Source organism: Rattus norvegicus, chromosome 3 (assembly GCF_036323735.1).
Source record: "Rattus norvegicus strain BN/NHsdMcwi chromosome 3, GRCr8, whole genome shotgun sequence".
NCBI lineage: Eukaryota > Metazoa > Chordata > Mammalia > Rodentia > Muridae > Rattus > Rattus norvegicus.
The window spans coordinates 140,228,140-140,250,310 of record NC_086021.1 but is presented as its reverse complement, the minus strand read 5'-3'; the positions used below and the strand labels follow the sequence as shown (position 1 = coordinate 140,250,310).

Genomic DNA, 22,171 nt, shown 5'->3' with positions numbered 1-22,171 from the left:
GTTCTTGATGGTTTAAGATTTAAGCCTAAAAGATCTAGTAATAACTTCAGTGCATAGGCAGGATATCCTAAGGTTTGGGAGAAGATCTGCTGTAGGGTCATTTTACTTATGAGGCTTCTATAATTTGAATTTCAGAATGTATGGCTGAGGAGGAAAATTCCTTTTCTGAAAACCAACCATTTCCTTCTCTTAAGATGGTAAGTTCTTGAAGGACACAGGTCATTACCTGTTGGCACAGATGATTTCTTTACAGCTCGGCTGCCTAGGTTCTTGAACTCCTTGTTGTCCTGCCTCCTCCCAGATACTAGGATTGTGGGTACTGCCTGTTAAAGAATAGCTGAACTGTTCACTTGAGTAAGACTTGGACTAAAGTTGAAGACAGTAGTATAAGTTTGTTCTTTGTGGTCTGGCTTCTGTCCATGCTATATTTCTGCTTTGCAGTTGGCTCTGTTGGTAGGAATTTACTTAGGACCTCATGCATGCATTCTAAGCAAGCATTCTGCACCACGTCTTTAATTTGATTTTCTAGTTACAGCTGCCAAAATTAGCTGAATGCCAAGTGTCCAGATAATTTTCTTCAGGAAATATGAGCAACTCATATAATCCCAGTGTGCACACCTGCCTGCGTGCGTTAGCCCTTTTGAGTTATGGACCTCAGAACAATATGATGTATTTTCTTGGGGAGGGGGTTAATCAATCAGCATGGATTTGTTGAACAATAATACCTTAAAAGCGTTAAGTGATTTTCATTTGATCTTAATTTATATAATAAATTATATAATTATATAATAAATAAATATAATTGAGAAAGCATGACTTAGGTTAGGGATGGGGGTTAGGATTAGAATTAGACAGTAGGAATGGGATAGTCTTGCTGCCTACAGCTCACTTTAGATTTTTTTATAAGAATGGTGGAAAAGGTTTTAGGTTAAAGGTCTTTTGTGGTGATAATTGAGTCATCAAAGATATTACTTGAACCTGTTGCTTAAAAAATTTTTTTACTTTAACAAAATAAATCTACCATGTTTGCTCATAATGACAAGACATTGGTAATAATTGTATTAATTCTGTTTTTTTTTCTTTTTGCCATTTATCTTACAATTCATCAACAAACAACACTGTAGGTTTTAGAGTCATTGCCAGAAAATGTAGGATTTAATATAGAAATAAAATGGATTTGCCAACACAGGGTAAGTGCTTTTTTTGTTAACTCTTTTTTTAAATGAAATTAAGTAAAACTGAAATCTTCTTTCATTGAAGCACATTGCTTGCTGGACCTTTAGAATTGAGAAAGGAAGAGAAACTGTGCCATGTGTTTGTAAAGATGGTATGGATTTTCTGAATGCATGGGAAGGACAGAGGGCAACTTTTAGGACTCTATCCATGGACTTGGAATCAAACCCAGGTGGTCAGACTTGGGTATCAAGTACTTTTACCTGCCCAACCACCTCACCAGCCCTCCACACCTATTACAAAAATAGGTTTAGAGTCCATTGTGATAATTGAATTGCCAGAGACATTACTTGAATTTGCTGCTGTTTTAAAAATGATTTTTTTTACTTTGTTATTTAACAAAATAAATCTACCACGAATACCTCTTAATTGCTGAATTAAAGATTTTGGTATATGTGGCCTGGGTATATATTGATAAAAACAGTTTCTGTGTATATTTAAAAAGTAATCAAACTCTCACTCATTTTTTTGTTTTTATTTTCTACGTCCAAGCATAAGTTAAGGATTTTCTGTGTTTTAAATCATTTCCAGGTTTAGATATTCATTATCCAGAAATAGTTACTGAGAAGATAGATAGTAAAGTCCAGGTATTTTCTGAATGCCCAGAAATATGCAGAATAAGGACAAAATAAGGTTCTATTTTTCTGGAGTTTATGCTAGTTGAGGAGAACAATGGTTAACTATTGGGACTGGAGCACTTACTGCTCTTGCAGAGGATACAAACACAGTTCTAAGCACCAGGTCCTCACAACTGCTCATAATTTCACAGTTCAGGAGAACCCAGTGTCTCTGGCCTCCAGGCACCTGTATTGATATGCACATACCCACACATAAACATGAATTTAAAAGGAGATCTTTTAAAGATAGAATCTATTGAATATATTTATGGGTAGAGGAAGGTCGCCTCCACATGAGTTCTAAAGGGTCCTGAGGCATAATTGCCCATTTGGACCAACAGCCTAGAAAATAACTGCCTTCAAACCATGCTGTTTGGAACAGGCTAAGGTGGTCCTGGTGCAGATAGCAGATTCTTAACCAAGATTTCCTAATACATAGTTTATCTGTCTGCTGAGGCTTCATTTTGACTGAGACATTTAATATTTTATAATAGAAATTAATACTTAATAAGGACTGATCTTATGGTTTGTGAAGATGATGTCATTGTCATAGCAAATTTCCAGAGATACAGCTTTTACTTATTTTATTAAGTCTATATCCAAAGCCTATTGGTAGTTTAATTGATCCTCATTATCTCAGCATCTGAGTTATTATTGCTGTGCTATCACTAGATAACCATGTGTCTTTGGCAGTCATTTGTTCCTGGCCTTTGGCTTGCTCTTGTGAAATAGAGTTAGCCAGCTCCATTAGTGAGTATCATGCCACACACCTTTAGTGTGGTTGTTATCAAAAAAGAAACCAATTATTAGCCCTAATGTGATTAAAATATTTCTCCTGAGCCTGATTGGACAGGAATATAGATAGGTACAACTATTATGAAAAACAGGTTTCTAAAGAAATTAAGAATATAATTCTATTATATGACCCAGCTATCCTTGATATCTACCAAAAAGAAATGAAATCAGATCTTGTAAAGGTAATTATTGCCCCATTGTTCACAATAGGCAAAATTAAGAGACAGCCTAAAATAAAGTGGCCATTACTGGACAAGCAGACAAAGAAATAGTCATACATAAATTCTCTATAAAAGAATGAGATCTTGCCATTTGCCACATTAAATGGGCCTTGGGAAATTATTTGCTAAGTAGAAGCCAGCCAGCCACAGGAAAATGCTGCTTGATTTTATTTATATGGGCCATTTTTTATTTCAAAGATAGAAAACAAATCTAGTTACTGGGTGGCAGGATGGAAATAAAGGAGTCCAAGGCAGAGAATACAAAGCACCATATGTGAGATAGACAGAGTGATAGGCGGGTGTGGCTTAGTCATGTGCTGTAGACAAGAAGAATGTTATAATAAGCTGAGTATCTGCTCCGGGACCAAAAGGGGCAACTGTGTAAAGACGGATATGCTTCTTTGGTTTAATAATATCTGCACTGTCTGTGTCTGTAATATTCTGCATGCTTTGGGGGAAATACATAATTACATTTTTAAATGTTGGGCCGATTGCTGTTGAGGCTTCTCTAACATGCAGCTCCAGCGTGTTTCGGTCTCTCAATTTCCTTTCTTTCATACAGGATGGAGTATGGGACGGCAACTTATCGACATATTTTGATATGAATGCATTTTTGGATATAATTTTAAAAACTGTTTTAGAAAATTCCGGGAAGAGGAGAATAGTATTTTCTTCATTTGATGCAGACATCTGTACAATGTGAGTAGTACTCAGGGTTTTTTAATTCTGTATCCTGTGATGGTAGGTTTTTGGGAACCAGTTTTGGGAGGTTACCCAGATGGCGTCCTCTCAGTCAGTTGCTTTCTCTTCCTGAACAGGGAGGGCGCTTGTTAAGTGCACTTCACCTCTCCTTAGGTCTGCACTGGACTGGGGCCGGGCACTGTCCTCCACATCAGACGTGAGCCCCGAGGGTTTCTTATTTGTTCTGCTTTTGAGAGTTTCTCTATCTGTAGATCATGAACTCAGTGTGTAGTTTAGGCAGCCTTGAGCTTACAGTGATCCTCCAGCCTCAACCTTCTGGAGCCTCTCTGTTTTCTTGTAAGTAGTTTTTAAAGGTTCAAAGTAATCTTCCTAATCTTTCCCCCTTTATCTCTTGTCTATTTAGGGTTCGGCAGAAACAAAACAAATATCCCATATTATTTTTGACCCAAGGAAAGTCTGACATTTACCCTGAACTCATGGACCTCAGATCTCGGACAACACCCATTGCAATGAGCTTTGCACAGTTTGAAAATATTTTGGTAAGTTGTGTTTCAATTTTCTTTCTTACGAATGCCCCATATTTCCTTCAAGTACTCTCATACTCCCCACTCCTTGCAAATGCGCAACCTTTGTTTCGTTATTGTTACATGCACATACATGATAAACATGTATACATGTGAGTAGATAAACACAGCTGGCCGAATACATTAAGTACTGCTTGTATATAAGTTCTCATTTTGTTTTAGACAGTATTAAATAAGGTTTCCCGTTGTTCTAACAACTGGCTAAAGGTTTAACTAATGTCAAGTAGAGAAATGACAGTGATTGTACATTCAATGTGAGCTTAAAAGTCACATTTATATATTATATATATTATATATACTATATATACACATACATATCGAATCCCTTAAATAAGGGGAATTATAAGGAAAAAAATGTCCATTTTTCCCTCTTGCATCGCAAGTTATCGCTCATAAGAGTGATAACTTGGAGTCATTTAGTATTTGTAATGACTACATTTCTTCTTTGTAAACAATGAATTTTTCTTCTAGGGGATAAATGCCCATACTGAAGATCTCCTTAGAAACCCATCCTATGTCCAAGAGGCAAAAGATAAGGGATTGGTCATATTCTGCTGGGGTGATGATACCAATGATCCTGAAAACAGAAGGAAACTGAAGGAATTTGGAGTAAATGGTCTAATATATGATAGGTATTTGTTTTTTGTAAAAAATCTCCATGGAATTGTTCAAACAGTGTAGTTTTATCTATTTTAACTATTTTAAAATTAGATAGTTTAGCCTAAAGTTTTATCTTGACACTGTGACCTTTCCCAGGTGTTGAGATATGTCAAAAGCCACTTAAGAAGCCCTAACCCAAATGTATTTGCCTTGAAGTGAGGGTACTTGCCTGTCTCACTCCTGTCTGTCAAAACTTTTTCTGCAGTTGTCTTAGTTACATTCTATTGCTGTGAAGAAGTACTGTGATCAAGGTGAATTGTTTGCAGTTTTGGAGGGTGAGCCCATGGCTGTCATGGTGGGGAGTGTGGCAGAAGGCAGGCATGGCACTGGAGTAGTTAGTAGCTGTCAGCTTACTTCTGATCCACAAGCAGGAGTCAGAGACACAGGCAGAAACAGATTGTCCCTGGTGTGGACTTTTGTAACCTCAAAGTTTACTGCCTCATAACAAACACACGAGGCCATACATACCTCCTAATCTTTCCCAAATAGTCCAACTGGGGACCATACTTCCTCATTCAAGGGTCTACAGTGATCTCTTCCTGTGTGGGGGTCCTTATCTTCACTCATATCCAACTCAGGACACTTCCCTGACTTTAAAACTTTTACGTCCCTTCTCTTGATTTCAGCCTAAATGGCCACTCTGCTTATTTTGCTTTCTCAGGCCGAATCCTTGAAGTCTTCCATGGCAGTGTTCTTGAACCTCTTCTTCATTCCTATTTTCCCCTGGGATCTTAACTCACACAACATTCCTCAATGGGCTCTTTCTTTCTGCTTCAGAGAGTGACTCCCGTACACTGAAATGTCACTTGCACAAGGACTACACTATTTAAAATGGTAGCTTCTGTTCATAGGGTGCTTCTTAACTTTGCTTGAGATAATTTATCACGGACAAACACAGATATATGTAACATTGTATTGTGTGTCTTTTCCTTCCTGGCCTCCCCGTTTCCTAATGCATACACAGAGTGTGGGCTGCACAAGAACCAGGACACTTTCCTTTTTTTGTTTACTATCGTCAAAGGCTAAGACAATAATATGTAGACTGTGGGATCAGATATTTGTTGACTGGATACAGCTTCCTAGGAATTGGTATGTAAGATGTAAGTTTAATAGCTGCTGATGTTCAGAAAGTTGCTTTAGTGTAAAGAAGCTTTAGGTTGTAAAAAAACGACTCGATGGAGGAAGTACAAAGTTTTGACCAGACCTTGAGAAAAAAAACCAAAATAAGCTTTCCTTAGATTTAATTCCTACTACTCTTTATCCTACTGAGTTGTACCATTCTTTTTAATAAAGACTTTACTCCCACTCTTGTCTGGACTGGTGTTCACTTACTTCCTTTGGTTTTGAAGATAGGGAGGGTTTTACTCAGTGTCGCAATCTTCATGTTTCAGCTTCCCAAAGACATTGCAGTTGAAAGCTGCCATGCCTAGCTGGTCTGCTGTCTTATTTACCTGTCTGCCTGCCTTTTAAACCAATTGGTTAGTTTTGTCTAAAATAGAGTGACTAGCCAGATTTAAAAAAAAATAAGTGCTTACAATTAACAAGATAAAAACTTAAATTTTGTATTAACAATCTGATAAAAATAGTGAGTATCCAGAAAATGACTGCAGAAAAGGATGTTGTAAGGTTATTCCATGGATGACTCTCAAGAGCTTTCATGCTTGAAGCCCAGTGTTGACATGTAATAACAGTGGGATGATACAAGTGATAAGGAAGATGGCTTCACCCTGGCTCAGCTTGTTTGAAGAATGTTACAGAGGTGGGAGTTTGAGATGGTCATATTTGGTTTGATGGGGTTTGCTCAGGCATGGGTTCAGCATGAAGCACAAGAGGGAGGACTTTAAAATCACTTGCTTTTATTTACACTCACTGCAAGTTGGTGATGATGTTTAGGCCTAAATTAAGGAAGGCCATTTACAATGCCACTCAAGTTCTCTGTCACTGGTTTCTGTTCTTGAGCCCCTAGAATCAAGCTGGGCTTTGAGGACATGTGCTTCCATAGAAGCAAGAGGAGTAAGACTTCAAGGCCTGCTTGGCTGTAATAAAAGCCTTCCTAGATGAACCACTCCCAATGAAATGTTAGAAAACAAAATGCAGTAGCTTTGTACAGGTAGGGGCTATATCTGTACAATGTACTTTAGTCATTTTGTAGAGAAGTAGTTTTTCATCATTGAAGATGCATACTGAAGGGACAGATTAATTGCTCTAGTAGTCTACTTAGCATATACAAGGGACTAGCCACATCCCCAGCACCACACTTAAAAGACGTGGCCCAGGACTTTAATCCCAGTACTCAGGTGGAGATAGCAGGATCAGAGGTTCAAGGCTCAGGTTCTCTGTCAGAAGTCAAATGAAAACCTAGGGTTTTCTAACATTTTCCCCCTCGGCTCCATTGTTAGCATTGAGAACTGTGAAGTCACATTGGTTCCCGTTAACGCTAATATTTGTTTCCCCCGTGAAACTTGGGAGAATCTACTCTTTGTTACCAGTGCTCTGAAATCACGGAGATGGACCTTCTAAGTCTGTTTCACCCTTTTCTGAGCACTTCTCCCGCCCCAACACACACACACCTCTATCCTGTTGGTATATGCTACTAAAGACTGGGCTGGGATTTAGCATAGTGCACAGTGCTTGCCTAGTATGCACAAAACCCAGAGTTAGTGTTTCTTTTCACTAGCTTGCTTGGATGGATGGATGGTTGGTTGGTTGGTTGGTTTTCAGTGCTGGGAACCAAACCTCTCATTCATGCTAAGAAGCACTACACTTACTACACCTCAGAGTTAACCCATCAGCCCTGCATTTCTTTAACAGAAATTCTTTGTGTTACTGTGCTCATAGGTTTAATGTATATATTCTGTCTTCCATCCTGTGACGTCATAAAAATTCTTTCATGGCTCTGTGCTGTTGCTTGGCAGCTGGTGAAGCTGGTCTTTGCCTGTGGGAGCCTCAGCCTACAGAGGCTCCTTCTTGCCTCTGTCATCTGTGACTTAAGTCACTGGGGACAAGTTCCAGCTCTTGGGAGGTTTTCCTCCAAAATATAAGGCACCACCAGTTAATTTAACTGGAGGGCATATATTTCAAGAATCTACAAGCTCCATTTTCTGATTCAAGGAATTACTTTATAGCCAGGGTTAGAGAAGAGCAGTTCTATAATGAATTATTTGGAAAAGGAGAAGAAAATTAATTCAATTAATGCTTTGATCCTTATTGTATAAAGTAGAATAAAATATCCATAGTGAGGATATTCCAGGCATTTCAAAAGTGAATTTTCGTGAAAAGTCTTTAATAAACATGAAATTACATTTGTTGTGTCTGTTTCACCATAGGATATACGATTGGATGCCTGAACAACCAAATATATTCCAAGTGGAGCAACTGGAGCGCCTGAAGCGAGAATTGCCAGAGCTTAAGAACTGTTTGTGTCCCACTGTTAGCCACTTCATTCCTCCTTCTTTCTGTATGGAGTCTAAAATCCATGTGGATGCTAACGGCATTGATAATGTGGAGAACGCTTAGTTCCTAGTGCACAGAGGACATTCAGAGGCTCTCCCCTGCGCTGAGGTTCCGTCTCCACCACTGAACACCGGTCGCCTCTTAGGTTTCTCAGTCCAATGAAGCAATAATGAAGTATTTTACTATCATTACAGTTCCCGCAAGAATATCAAGTACACTATTTATCACTTGTCCAGGTATAATTACCAATCAGTCTCTGTACAAATGTTAAACACTTTAAATGAGAGATCTAAGCCTATAATGGTGAATCTTCATTAAAAGCATAATACTTGGAAATTAGCTATATAAATATCTCATAGTTCAGGCTTTTCATTTGATTAGGTCTTAAATCTTCAGTGCTTGAGAAAAATGACTGCATAATTATACCTGACCATGGAAATAATAAGTACCTCAAGTGCATGCATTTGCACTGGTGGCTCCAGCTGCACAAGTCTGTGTCATCCATGTACATAGGTGTCTTTACATGGGTTGATAGAAACATGCACTAGGCTCCTTTAGTATAAACCTCAGACTGCTGCCATTTCCCACCTGACCCAAACCAGCCTGCAGATGAACCTCAAAACTTGTTTCATAGACTGTTCAAAGATTTTAAAAGTTCCAGAATGCTGCAGGGTAACTTAATGTATAAAGTATTTGTAAGAGGTATATATTGCATATATAGTCGTGTAGATCAGAATGTGTAAATTTGACTCCGTGCATGCTTTAGGTTTGTTTTAAGCATGAGGTTGTACATGTTTACTGTCCTTGCATCTGGTGCTAGGTGAGTGAGATGTTAAGGACTGAAAATATTTTGTCGCCTAAAAAGAGTATGCCTATTTAGTGTCTCACTACCTAGTAAGCAATTGCCGTGTGTGCTCCACAGTAGTTAACCCCCATGCAGAAAAATAAATGTCCTGAATTCTCAAATTGCTATTCTTTATTGTTTAATATATATCATGTATGTAATTTATTTAGGAATGTAGAAATTACTGTATATAAATGCATGCTTTTAGGATTATACTAAGATTTCATTAGAAGCAGATTGTATTGATAAAACTGTAACTTCAGAATGAATGTTAAATAAAATGACAGATTTATTTTTTCCTCATCTTAAAATGAAATTTGAAGAAGGTATTTTGTAGAATTGTTTTATAATCGTATCTGTCTGACAATAGTCATTTATTCATTTTGTATGGCTGGCTCACCGCACGCTCTGTGTTCCTGCTGGGGTAGTTTGTTCATGTATTGACATTTTGACAGAAGCTAAAATCCTAAGACTTGAGATGACAAGTTGTACCTTTTATTTTTTTAATTTTTTGGGACAACCTGTGTAGCCTTGGCTGTCCAGGAACTCACTGTGTAAACCAGCTGGCTTTGAACTCCCAGATCATCTGCCTCTGCTTCCTAAGTGGTATTAAAGTCATGCGCCACCACCTTTGGCTTCCTGATTTGTTCTTAACCGTGCAACAGTGGGGTTCAGCTCTTCACTGTGGGAGGATGGCGTCTGAAAACCTATGGGACTGTATTTGTAACATGTGTTTAGTGGGACATAGTTTAGAAAGTGGACTTTCTAGGAGGATATTTTTATATCCTTTCCCATGTCGAATGAGTCTTTAACATTTTCACATAATCAGGCACCTTCAGAAAATGTGATTCTTTTTCTTCTGTAGACTGCACCTGTGCTCTAGTTTTGTTCTGTGGTCATTCCCATGTATTTTCCCTCTTAGCTCCATGATTGTGAACAGGACAGAAGGGAAGCAAAAGGGTAGAGCAGAGCTTAAGAGTTGAGTGTGGGCCACATAGAGCCTGGCCACTGTTCTCCATGACTAGGTGATTAGGCTACTTGGCTAGCTCAAGCCTCCGTATCACTAGCAGTTACTCTCCCACTCCACTCAGCCGTGCTGTGAGTAGCCTTGCACCACTCGTCTGTGCCCAAGTGCCCTTTGTAACCTTTCCCAGTCACCCTGCCACACTCTGGCTTTGCCATCTAGCTTTATCCTACCAACACTCTTGAAAGGAGGGACCCATATTTTATTACTCACTATATTGCATTTGCCAGTGATCTTATAGAACCTTCATCTATTAATTTCCACAGTAAATGAATTTATTATGAATGCACATTTTGAAGTGGCTTAACTACAACCACTGGGATAGATGTTAGTTCTTACATGTAGACGATTAATGTTAAATTAACTTACACTTCCTGGAATGTTCTAGGATTCGCTGGCCTTTGCTCCTTGTACTAACACTTCTGAGTGTAGAGGCAGGGCACAAAGCTCCCTCACAAAGGAGGTGTTGAGGGTTGTTCTGACCTCTTGTCTGAAGATAGAGCTGACTGGATTTGTGTATGGTGCAGGGCAACTTGCCAGTCATGCATGATCATCATTTCCTCTTCTGCCTTCTCTGTAGCTGCCATTGTGTCGTCTACAATATTAGGGGTTTGGTTACACTGGCTTCATGAAAGCATACCCTTCACTGAGAGAACGATGTCATTTTCAGATTGAAAGTAAGGTATTTGTATAAGAAGTATGTTTGGGCTCCTCATTCATGCAAGATTCATTTAACCTCGCTAGAGAGTGAGAAGTAGGTTGGGACATTTACATTGTAAGAGCATATGATTGGGACTGCTAGGCAGGCACGAAGCTCTGGACTCTGTCCCAAGCACAGTTTAGGTCATCCTGGGATACACAATACCTCAACACAAAAAGCAAAATGAAATAGTTATGACTTCGCAAGTCCTTAATGGAGCGACAGCCAAAAGGTTGTCACAGTTTGAATTACAACCTGTTTAAACTCAGGCCAAAGTAGTCATGTTTCTGTTTTGGTGGAGTGGGGTGGTGAGAGCTGTCTCGAAGGAAGAAAATGTAAGAGTCTTGATTTCAAAGCAAAGGGATGAAGAATGGCCCAGCAGTAATACTGGCTACTCTCCCAAAGGACTCAGGTTCAATTTCACGACTCAACAACCTCTATAACTACAGTTTTAGGGGAACCTGGCATCTTTTGGCCATTGTGACCACAAAATGCATATGGTGCAGTCACATAGGCAAAGCACCTTACAGGATTGAAAAAAAGGATTAGGTATGGTGGCAAATGCATTTAACCGCAGCACTAAGGAGTCAGGCCAGGGTAATCTCTTGAGTTCAAGGCCACTCTTGTCCATATAGTTCTAGGCCAGCTAGGACTACACAGTGAGGCCCATACTCAATCCCCACCCCCAACGACAAACAGCTGAGGTAATACTGATTCAGGAATAGAAAACTGGGTTAATCTGTACAGTGTTTGAGTTTAAACATCCTCTACCTCTGATGGAAGGTGGGGTAAGCTAATTGCAGAAAGTGAGAGCTTAGCAAAAGCCCAGGAGCATCCCATCCACAGCTTAGTTCTGCAGCCCAGACTTTCCCGGAATTCAGTCCTGTATACCTAGCCCATCCTGGCTCTGCTTAGCATGACAAGGGCACTTCCTACTTAATGACAGGTTTCCCTTCGTCTGCAAGCTAGCTTCTAAACCCTAGGTCGGCTGTGGCTTTTCTTACTGAATCCATGTGATCAGGCAGCTGCCACGTTTTCAGACAAATTTCTCCCACATATTCTATAACTTGAGAGTCACCTTATGCAGATGAGCCAATTCAGTATTTGAAATACTGTGTTAATTTGCTGTATTACAAATATTGAGGCAGAGTCATTTAACTACAATTTTATTCTAAATGTACATTTGTATACTTGAAAGTTCATTCTTGGATCTTAACAGCTACTCTGAAGTTTTTTTGTAATCTAGGTTTCTTTTTTGTGAATTTCACATTATGTACCCCAATCTCACTTATGCCCCGACCCTTTTTATCTGCCCTTCACCCTTGCAACACCCCCAAAAGAAAATAAGCCTCGTGGCAGCTGCAGTGTGTCACATAGTATATCCTTTTGTCCATACATCTTTCTTTGCGTTCACTGCACTGAGCCATTGATCTGGCTCGAGGCCTCTGACTTCTGCTACGCTATCATTCCTGATCCTCAGTGGGACTCTTCTCAGATATCCTGTTGCTGCCCTGTGTCATGGAGATCCCGCAGCTTTGGATCTGCAGAACCAGCCCCGTTGTGTGCTCCAGCAGTTCACAGATTGGGTAGATGTTGGGGTGGGCCAACTCAAAGCCCTGAATCCTGGCCTTGGTGGTAGTTGAGTTGGTGAGCTCTCCCACACCCACACCACCAGGGCAAGCTCTCCAGTGCTCCCCCAGCTAACGCACCCAGTGCTGTAGCTGGTAAGAGGGCAGAGCGAGCTCTCACATTCTCATGCCTTCTGGGCCAGCTCACCACCACCACCTCCAGGGCCGCCTCTGCTGTGCTGCCCAAGCGAAGTGCAGGGCCCACTACCAAATGCTGCAGCTGGTGAGGGTGGGGCCAGCTTTGTGCGGCCCTTAAAACTCACAAGCTCCCCAGTGGCAGGGATGCGTGGCCTTTGGTAGTAATATAGGCCACAGATACTGACACAGACCCCTACTGCTGCATGGCCAATGACCTAAATATGGCCCTCGGCAGTAACATAAAGCAGAACCTCACCCATGGCCTCAGGTGGCAGCAAGGCCCCTCATATCAGGCTGTTCCTCAGGACTTGCCTCTCTTCACAGTGCTCAAACCATTCTGTGGCCTCTAAAAATTTTATTGTTTTACTTTGTGTTTGCTTGTGGCTGTGCATTTGGGCATGGTTTACATGCCGCAATGCTCATGTGGGTTCCACGGACTAAACTCTGGTCATCAGAGTAACAGGCACTCCTCTGAGCCATCTTACTGCCCATAAACAGGCTTTTAGACAAATCCCATTGCCCATCATCTGTTGACTGATCACAATCCTAGCAGCCTTGTGAATTCATTAGTCAAAATAGTCCAAATCTTATTTAGCCTCAGGGGTTTTCTAAGTAACTGGTCATAACTGAAGTGGGTTTTCCTTCTAGTTTAGGAACTGTCCTGTACATTTTATTACCTACTGCAGTCACGGGAGCCTGGAGTTTTGTTCTGATTGTCAGTGGAGATGTTACTTTGATGCTCACTGAACTCTCAACAGATGGCTACCAACATTAAAAAAAAATCATTTTTGCCTTTTCTGGGAGAACCAGTCCTCAATAAGAGGTATTGGATTTATTTGATGAGCATTTGAAAGTTTAGAAAATAGTCATTTTTTCCCTCCATCTTAATTTTAATGCGATAAAGGACCGAGTGGTGTTCATTTGTGTTGCGAGATTGACCACAGTTAAATGGAGCCTACACACGAATGTCACCTTGATCTGTAGGCTTTGCTTAGATCTGGCATCCACACTTACAGGTGAAACTGACTTACGGTTCTCAAAGAAGGATATTTTACAGGGCCAGGTTTAACCCTAGCACTTGGGAAGGATCACCCACCTCCTGATGTAGTTCTCCAGCCTATGGCTTCTGAGAGTTCACCTACACAGGTTACCACTGCTCAAGGGTTCACTTTATTATTTTGTTGGTTTTTGGTTTTGCTTTTGAGGCATTCTTTATGTAGCCTTGGCTGTCCTGGAACTCCTTTTGTAGACCAGGCTATCCTCCAACTCAGAGATCCACCCACCTCTGTCTCCTGAGTGCTGGGGTTAAGATCCTAGCCGCCACCACACTTGTGTGTGTGTGTGTGTGTGTGTGTGTGTGTGTGTGTGTGTTTATAGCTTACAAAGTAAGGCTTTTCAGATAGCCTTTGTTTCTTACATACATCCCTCTACTTTTCTCCTCATCTCCTTGACCCACCCCCTCCCCTGCTTAAATCTGGTAAAGGCTTTTTGCCACCTGAGTTCAGGATATGTTGAAATCAGTGAGGAAAGCACATCTGCACTGCATTCTGGGTAATCTGTTCAATGCCTTGGTTTCCTTATTGATTTTTACCACATGCAGGTCAATGTTTATAATATTAACCCTTAAACTAATATAAAATATTATATAAAATATTGACCATATTTTCCTTCCCAATTTTTCCAGCTGATTCTCACTCTTTTTTTTTTTTTCTTTTTTTCGGAGCTGGGGACCGAACCCAGGGCCTTGCGCTTGCTCGGCAAATACTCTACCACTGAGCTAAATCCCCAACCCCTGATTCTCACTCTTAGACACCTGATTTTTACTTTTCCATTTTTAGATGCAAACTTTGTTTTTAAATAGAAGTGTAACTTCCATTTACCTACAGATACTCTCAAATCATTTTGTTTTTAGTCATTTTGAGACAGAGTTTTGCTTTTGGTTCAGGGCAACCTAAAACTAAGTCGTCCACAATGGCCTCAAATTCATGATTTTTTTTTTTTTTCTGCCTCAGTCCACTAAGCACTTAAGGATCTTCAGCTTGGCCTGTCTTGACCATAATGGTCTCAGCCTGTTTGATTTTTAAGGTACTTTCCAAGGTGTTCTAGGGCTTTGTCTTAACATTTTGTGTGTGTGTGTGTGTGTGTGTGTGTGTGTGTGTGTGTGTGTGTGATATGTTAGATAAAATACCCCTAGCCCCATCTTCAAGTTACTTTTGGTTTAAGTGTTTACAACAGCAACAGAAAATACGCTAGTACACACATTCCTTCTTCAAACAATACATCTGGTTCTTCCCAGCACAGAGCTATACAGACTCTCATCTTTGAATAGTGGTGCAAGTTTCCCCACCCCTAGTAACAAGCAGATGCTATGAAGAACAGGAAAACCGATCTGACCAGAGCAAGCTTTTGGTATATGAGCAACGAGGCAAAACTAACTTCTGGAAACCTCTGGGGAAGACGCTCCTATTTACCATCTTATGCCTATGCATAAGTGGAGGTGCATATGATTAAAATCAGGTGCATTATGGGAAGAGACATACAATCCAATTAGAGAACTTCCATAGCTATGCCCCTCAGTCACCAGCCACTCCTCCTCTTGAACCTAATAAAAGCAACTTCAAACAATAATTGTGGCCCTTGAGTGTCCTCACTCATGTGGCCGCTGTCGAGCTTGCTAGGGAACCTTTCTGTATCTGTATGATTACTGCTCCAAATAAGTCTTCTTGCTTCTGTGCAGATCTGTGGGTTTGCAGTTCTTTGGGTAAGAGGTCAAGAACCTGGAGACACCCAATAACACTGAGGATAAGTGACTCCTGGCATGCTGTGGCTTAAATGCAGGCAAACATATCACCTGCCTCCAAGGCTCGGGGACACTGTGAAGGGAAGGTGGACATGACATCAGAGCTGGAGGATGGGAGGGAAGGGCTGCTGCAAAATGGTGTCTCCTGGACAAGACACGACTGCATACGCCTATGAGATCATCAAAGCTGCTATCATTTGCCCAAGGTGGGGCCCATCAACATTTCACAAGGCCTCAGTCCCTCCCAAGGAGTCATTAGAAGAAATGGTTGCAGGGGAGTGGTGTGTCTGCTCAGTGCTGTAATCACTGCTGAGAATGTCATCTCTGCTCCAGTAAATAATTCCCCACCCATGCTTGTGCCAGAAACCAGAGTTAAACTCAGTGGGTCACAGAGCCGGGAGAGGAAGCAAGCATGGGGCGGGGAGTGGGGCTTTTTGAAATAAGATCAGTTTCAGATCTGGGAGGAGAGTGATGGGGAAGATGAAGGCGGTGAAAACGACCACAATCACTCTATACCTTCTTGAATGGTTTTGAAAAGCCTGTTCTGTTGTCTGCAATCCCTTCTGTGTTGCCGAGTGGAAGACGACGAGCTGCCTTTAACGTGCTGTGCCCGCGATTGTGAGGAAGAACGGTGTTCAGAACTATCTTTAACGTATGAGTAAGTTGGACTGGGTGCTTTGGCACAAACCATCTAATTCCGGCCCTGTGGAGGCCGAGGCAGGTGGCTCTCTGGGAATTCAAGGCCAGTCTGACCTACATAGTGTACTCCAGTCCAGCCCGGACTACATGGAGTGTCCCTGTCCCCACAAAACAATATGAACAAATCCATTTCCAAGTAAAGAAACAACTCCACTCTTCTGTTTTTAGGGGAGGGCATGTGAAAGGGAAACAGGGCTTAGGTAGCTTAGGGGGGAAATTCGCTTGGAGAGCAAGGGACTCTGCATCCATCAGCAGTACCGGAGAAAAGCAAACAAGAACTACTCTCCCAAAAGCCACCCTCCTCAGTGCCACTTGCCTGCTCCTCATTGGACATTTGTCCTGACTGTTACCACTTGCTCACGGGCAATTGGAAGAAAAGTGTCTTGTGAACACCTCAGGTCTGTGGCCTGCTGTGGCCATGGCAGGGAACGCCACACTGTGCCTCCTGTCCCTGTGAGTTCAGAGGTTTCGAGCCCATGAGCTTCCTAGAAAGAGTCCATAAAGCACGGACTCTCAGCCAGGGCAGACTCTGGAAGGACAGGAGGGAGGGAAGGCGCAGCCCCTGCTCTCCTTTCTGGCTCAGCGCAGGGTCCTGATTCATCCCCTTTCTCTGTAGCATTGAAAGCAGCTCCCATTCTACCACCTTCTAACCAAACCCTAGGTGAACCAGAAAGAGCAAACACCGCAGGCCTGAGGAGCATGGGGTAGATGGCAGGGTTGCTGCAGAGTGGGGGTGCTAGAGCAGTAGTGATCAACCTGTGGGTTGTAGCCCCTATGGTGGTTATGGGGAACACCCTTTCACAGATATCCTGCATATCAGATATTTACATTATGATTCATCATAGCAAAATTACAGTTATGAAGCAGCAACAAAAGTAATTTTATGGTTGGGGGTCACCACAGCGTGAACTGTGTCAATGGGTCGCAGCATGAGGAAGGTTGAGAACCGTTGCTATAGAGATCTGGCTGAGGATCCTGGCCAGTTGGGAGCTGCATGACAGACCACAGCAGACAGGATGTCCAGGGCCTGCTAATGCAGAAGGGCTCTGGGTGGAGGTGTGTAGGGGTGGGTGGGGGTGTTGGTACCGTGAGGGTGGGGAGTGAGGTTGGTAGATCTGGATCTGCCTCCACCCATCTGAAGACAAAAGCCAATTCTTAGTGAGGAGTACTGACAAGAACTGAGACCACAGGCCCAAGCGTCTGAGGAGACCTCCCTGGGGACACGCAAGGCTCCCAGCGCTGCCTGTCACAGGAGCTGTGTGCCAGCCCATGGCATTTTAGATTTCCATGTAGTTGGGTCTACAGTTGAAATGAAAACCCAATTCTCATCTGAAGAACTTAGGAGCCCCCTCCCTGCCTACCCCAGCACGTCTTTTGTTCTGTTTTATTCTGTGTGGATGTTCATTCTCCTGAGGGCCTGCAGGGATGTGTATGCCTGGTGCCCTCAGAGGCCAGAAGGGGACATTGGAACTGGAGTTACCGGTGGTTGTTAGTCTGTGGGTGATGGGATTTGAACCTGGGTCTGGAAGAGCAGCCTTATGGATCCTCTCCAACCTCCTGTTGTTTTGGAATTGCTTATTGCTAGGTTGCTCTGGCTAGCCTGGAACTCATGGAGAGCCCTCTCTCTCTCTGCCTCCCAAGTAATGGGAGTACAGGCATGGCCACCATGGCCAGATATTGACAAGTGTTGTTGTTGTTGTTGCTGCTGCTGTTGCTGCTGCTGTTGTTGTTTTCCAGGCTGCCTCCTTACAGAGTTGAGGCTGGACTGGACCTTGCTGCAGTCCTCTGCTCATATCCTCTAAATGTCGAGATTACAGATGCCTGGCTTTGATTTTTTTCCTTGATGAAATGCTGGTTACAATTGTTATCGATTCCATTTTAGAGGATATTCTCAATAGGTAGCTAAATAATTGTACTATTCCAGTGAAGAGGTGTGTTACTTCATTTTAGAAAGGTGGGAGGGGGGGTTGGGATTTAGCTCAGTGGTAGAGCGCTTGCCTAGGAAGCGCAAGGCCCTGGGTTCGGTCCGCAGCTCCGGGAGGGGGGGAAAAAAGGTGGGAGGGGGGCGAGCAATAAAATTTTAGTCGTGAGCGCCACCTTGTGGATGCCTTGTGCACCAGGCCACTGCAGCACTGGGCCACTGCAGCAGCTCAGCTTTTGCTCAGCTTTCCAACAACGCTTCTGTCTTAGATATGGTTCTATTGCTGTGGGCAGACACCATGACCAAGGCAACTCTTTTAAGGACAGCATTTAATTGGGGCTGGCTTACAGGTTTGGAGGTTCAGTCCACTATCATCATGGTGGGAACATGCCGCATCCAGGCAGGTATGGTGCGGGAGGAGCCACAAGTTCTATGTCTTCATCTGAAGGTCGCTAAAAGAAGACTGGCTCCCACATGGGTCTCATTGCTCACCCCAACAGTGACACTCGTCCTCTAACAAGGCCATACTTCCTAATAGTGCCACTCCTTGGGTCAAGCATATTCAAACCACTACAGATTCTAACGATTCTAATCCTTACTCTCCCCATCACAGAATGAAGGTAAGTACTACTATGCAGGTAGCCGCAGCAATGTGGTGAGGTTTGTCAGCCATTAAACCCCGTTTTTTCCCCACCCTCTCGACGGAAAAAGCAAAGAATTTAAACCCCACATTCCCTCGTCTTTTAAATCCTCACATCCAGCTCGGAAGTTTTGTGTGCGCCTGTAAATAGTTACTGCAAAAGCGTGCGTCAAATTTAAGTTAGGATTTCCCCAGCCTCAGCTCATCCCATCTCTCCCCCACAGGAAGGGGCTTTGCTGAACCTGTGACGCGTTTGCACTCCAAGTGCTCTGAATCGTTGCCAGAGGGACGTCTGGGTGCTTTCCACGTTGACTTGGTGAGAAGAAGCTACTGTACACACTCGTGTGTGCTGGGCACGTGAGAGTTTTCATCTGCTTAGCATAAATCCTCCAGACTGTAGTTACGGGGTCCTACCATTTACTGCATGTTAATTTATTTATCTTTATACTCACATCCTAATAAAACTTTTAACCCTCCGTCTATTGACCTAGTTCACCCCCCCTTCCCATTTGAATCCACTCCCTTTCTGTCTCTCATTAGAAAACAAATGGTTTTCTAAGGGATATTAGGGTAAAAACATAACCACATTAATTGGACAAAACAGACAGAAGAGCCCAAGAGGAGGTACAAGAACCAAAGACACACTTGTTCTCCCGCTCAGGTAAGGCATACAAGCGCTAAACTGAAGCCATCGTGTACGCGCAGAGGGCCTGGCACAAACCCGGGCAGCCCTGTGCATGCCTCCTTGGTCTCTGTGAGTTCTTGTGAGCTTTGCTCATGTTGGTTTCGAGGGCTTCGTTTTCTTTGTGCCCTCCAGTCCTCTAACACTCTTCCTGCCTCCTCTTCCACAGGGTTCCCTGAGCCATGCAGGGATTTGATGGAGGTAGCATGTAGTGTCTGGCTGTGGGTCTCTGCATCTGCTGCGGGAGGCGGCTTCTCTGATGATGGCGGACCAGAAGGCATCGATCTGCTTCCCTGGATGGAACCGCATGGTTACGTTTTTTAAAAGAGGCCGCCAAAAATGTCCACATCGCTACCATTTTACTCTTCCACCAACATCGCAATTTGTTGCCACTCAGGCTCGCTAGCACTTTCTAACTCCATGTTTTTTCCTTCATACAGCTATGTTATAGATGAGAGATGTCAGCCTGAGCCTTCCTCTGGCCTCCACAGGCACCAGACTCAGATACATGCAGGCATTCGCACATACATGTAAAGTAAAAGAGGAGAGGGGATGGGAGAGAGGAGGGGGGAATAAAAGGGGCGGGGAGAGGAGGGGAAGGGAGGAGGGAGGGGAGGGGATTCCAAGGGCAGCAGACAGACGTAGATGTGCTGATCAGAGACAGATAAGAACAGAGCCACTGGCTTGGGTGATGTTGACAAAGGAAGGTGAGTCACTTGAAGCTCGGATCCAAACAGCTTCAGTTAGTGACAAAAGGCAGAGTTGTGGCTGAGGGGGTCTGTATATTCCTATGTCCAAGTCACCTAGCTCGAAGACCCAGCTGTACTCAGGCCCCACGCGCTGGGAGGCTGTGCTGGAACAGAGGCCCATGATGCTCACACAGACCCGAGCTTCCTGCAGATGGCGGGCAGGCAGCAGCTACTGGCTATTTTCATTTTTTGTCACACTTGCACATCTGCATGGGCTGAATAGGCAAATAATTTTGGATAGAAGTCGCCGTGTCAGGGGTGGGGTGGGGTGTGTGGGTGTGTGTGTGTGATTCAACTACCTTCTCTGGGCTATATGTCCCAGTGATATTGCTACCTAAAGGCAGAGGCCAGACAAGGGCAGGGTCAGTGGAGGTGCTGGTCTCAGGAGCCCCGGGCTGAGTTGCAGCCTCGGTTACAGGTAGGTAGCCGGCCATGACGCAGGCCGAGTGGTGACCAAGTTTTGAGACCAGTGACTATAGAGTCAGATACTGTTTGCCACCTAACCAACCCTTTAAGTCAGTCTGGTGGCAACATGCATCAATCCTCACAACAACTTATCTCTCCTGCTCCCGGGGTGTGGGGGTAAAAATAAAACCAGCCGTCTCCTCATCCATCTGCACCAGAGCTTCTCGGAAAACCAAGTTGTCTTTCTGAGCTGAGCAGAGATCTCCCCTACACCCCCTCACACCTGCTGTGTCTCCAGCTCTACCATCTTCTTGCCAAAGCACCCTGCTGTCTCCCTTCTGTCCTGTGAGGACATAGATCTCAGGATGGTCGGATTGTAGGGTTTTTGCTTTTTTTCTGCAGCAATCTGGGTCATGTTGTCCTTCTCTCAGGAGGCTTTTCCGGTGGCTTCCCAGCAGGCCTTGCTTGGTTCATTTTCTCCTCTGAGCTTCTCTCTGTAAGTCTCCGGGGCTCATTCTTGCTGTCTTAGCTCTTGGCAGGGGGTGGGGTGGGGTGGTAGTGGGGAGTTTGCTTAAATCAGTTTTTAAGATGAAGCTGCCTCATCTGAAGGGAGAGGGGGAGCTGTGGCCCAGGCCCTTGTGAATTATCACCTAAAATTAAGGAGTAAAACATTTTTTTTGTACTTGAAAGAACATATAAGGGCTGGAGAGATGGCTCAGCGGTAAGAGCACCCGACTGCTCTTCCAGAGGTCATGAGTTCAATTCCCAGCAACCACATGGTGGCTCACAACCATCTGTAAAGAGATCTGATGCCCGCTTCTGGTGTATCTGAAGACAGCTACAGTGTATTTATATATATAATAAATAAATAAATCTTAAAAAAAAAGAAAGAACATATAAACTGTGCAAACGATGCAAGAAACAGCAGGTTACAGAGCCCAGCCGGGCCCAGCCCAGCCTCACTGTCCAAACCTCCTCAGACCCCATGACTATTTCTCCAGGCTCCTTTTCTGCCACTGCCATCCCAGCATTCCTATCTGAAATGTCATTCTCCACCCATTCCCTTCTTTATATTCTGCCTATAGTCTTTTTTTTCTTGCCTTGGTACAGGCAATTGTGTGTATCATTTTCGGATTTTTTTAAATTTACATTTCAAATGTTATCCCTTTTCCCTCCCGACCCTCACATTCCCCTACACTGGGGTATCCAGCCTTGGCAGGACCAAGGGCTTCTCCTCCCATCGGGGTCCAACAAAGGCCATCCTCTGCTACATATGCAGCTAAGGCCATGGGTCTGTCCATGTGTTCTCTTTGGGTAGTGGTTTAGTCCCTGGGAGCTATGGTTGGTTGGTATTCTTTTTCTTATGGGGTTGGAAGCCCCTTCAGCTCCTTCAATCCTTTCTCTAATTCATCCATTGGAGACCCCATTCTCAGTTCAATGGTTGGCTGTGAGCATTCGCCTCTGTATCTGTCATGCTCTGGCAGAGCCTCTCTGGAGACAGCCATATCAGGCTCCTGTCAGCATGTGCTTCTTGGCATCGGCAATGCTGTCTGGTTTTGGTGGCTGTGTGTGTATGGGCTGGATCCCCAGGCGGGGAGGTCTCTGGATGGCCTTTCCTTCAGTCTCTGAGGGGTGTGGTCCTTCTGGCCCTCCAGCCCTTATCAGGGGCTTTGTTA

General features: G+C 43.4%; 1 protein-coding gene and 1 long non-coding RNA gene across 7 annotated transcripts in view; one reads left to right on the top strand and one right to left on the bottom strand.

The window, feature by feature from the left end:
• Window positions 1–9,737, top strand: part of Gpcpd1 (glycerophosphocholine phosphodiesterase 1) — a 44,896-nt gene extending 35,159 nt beyond the window's left edge. For 3 of the 4 annotated variants that reach the window (XM_063284166.1, XM_039105465.2, XM_039105466.2), the window contains 6 exons: window positions 136–197; window positions 1,125–1,190; window positions 3,429–3,565; window positions 3,972–4,107; window positions 4,624–4,784; window positions 8,139–9,737. In XM_063284166.1, the coding sequence (XP_063140236.1) occupies window positions 136–197; window positions 1,125–1,190; window positions 3,429–3,565; window positions 3,972–4,107; window positions 4,624–4,784; window positions 8,139–8,328 (752 nt within the window). In that variant the 3' untranslated portion in view covers window positions 8,329–9,737. The remainder of the gene's footprint in view (window positions 1–135; window positions 198–1,124; window positions 1,191–3,428; window positions 3,566–3,971; window positions 4,108–4,623; window positions 4,785–8,138) is intronic. The other variant, NM_198779.2, reaches the window with a different exon arrangement.
• Window positions 1–22,171, bottom strand: part of LOC120101670 (uncharacterized) — a 90,960-nt gene that overhangs the window by 48,291 nt on the left and 20,498 nt on the right. Inside the window, exon 4 of one of the 3 annotated variants that reach the window (XR_005502476.2) lies at window positions 13,393–19,634. The exons of the other annotated variants lie outside the window; for them this stretch is intronic. This is a non-coding gene — a long non-coding RNA (uncharacterized LOC120101670). Of the gene's footprint in view, window positions 1–13,392; window positions 19,635–22,171 lie in introns of those variants that run through there. 3 annotated transcript variants of the gene reach the window in all.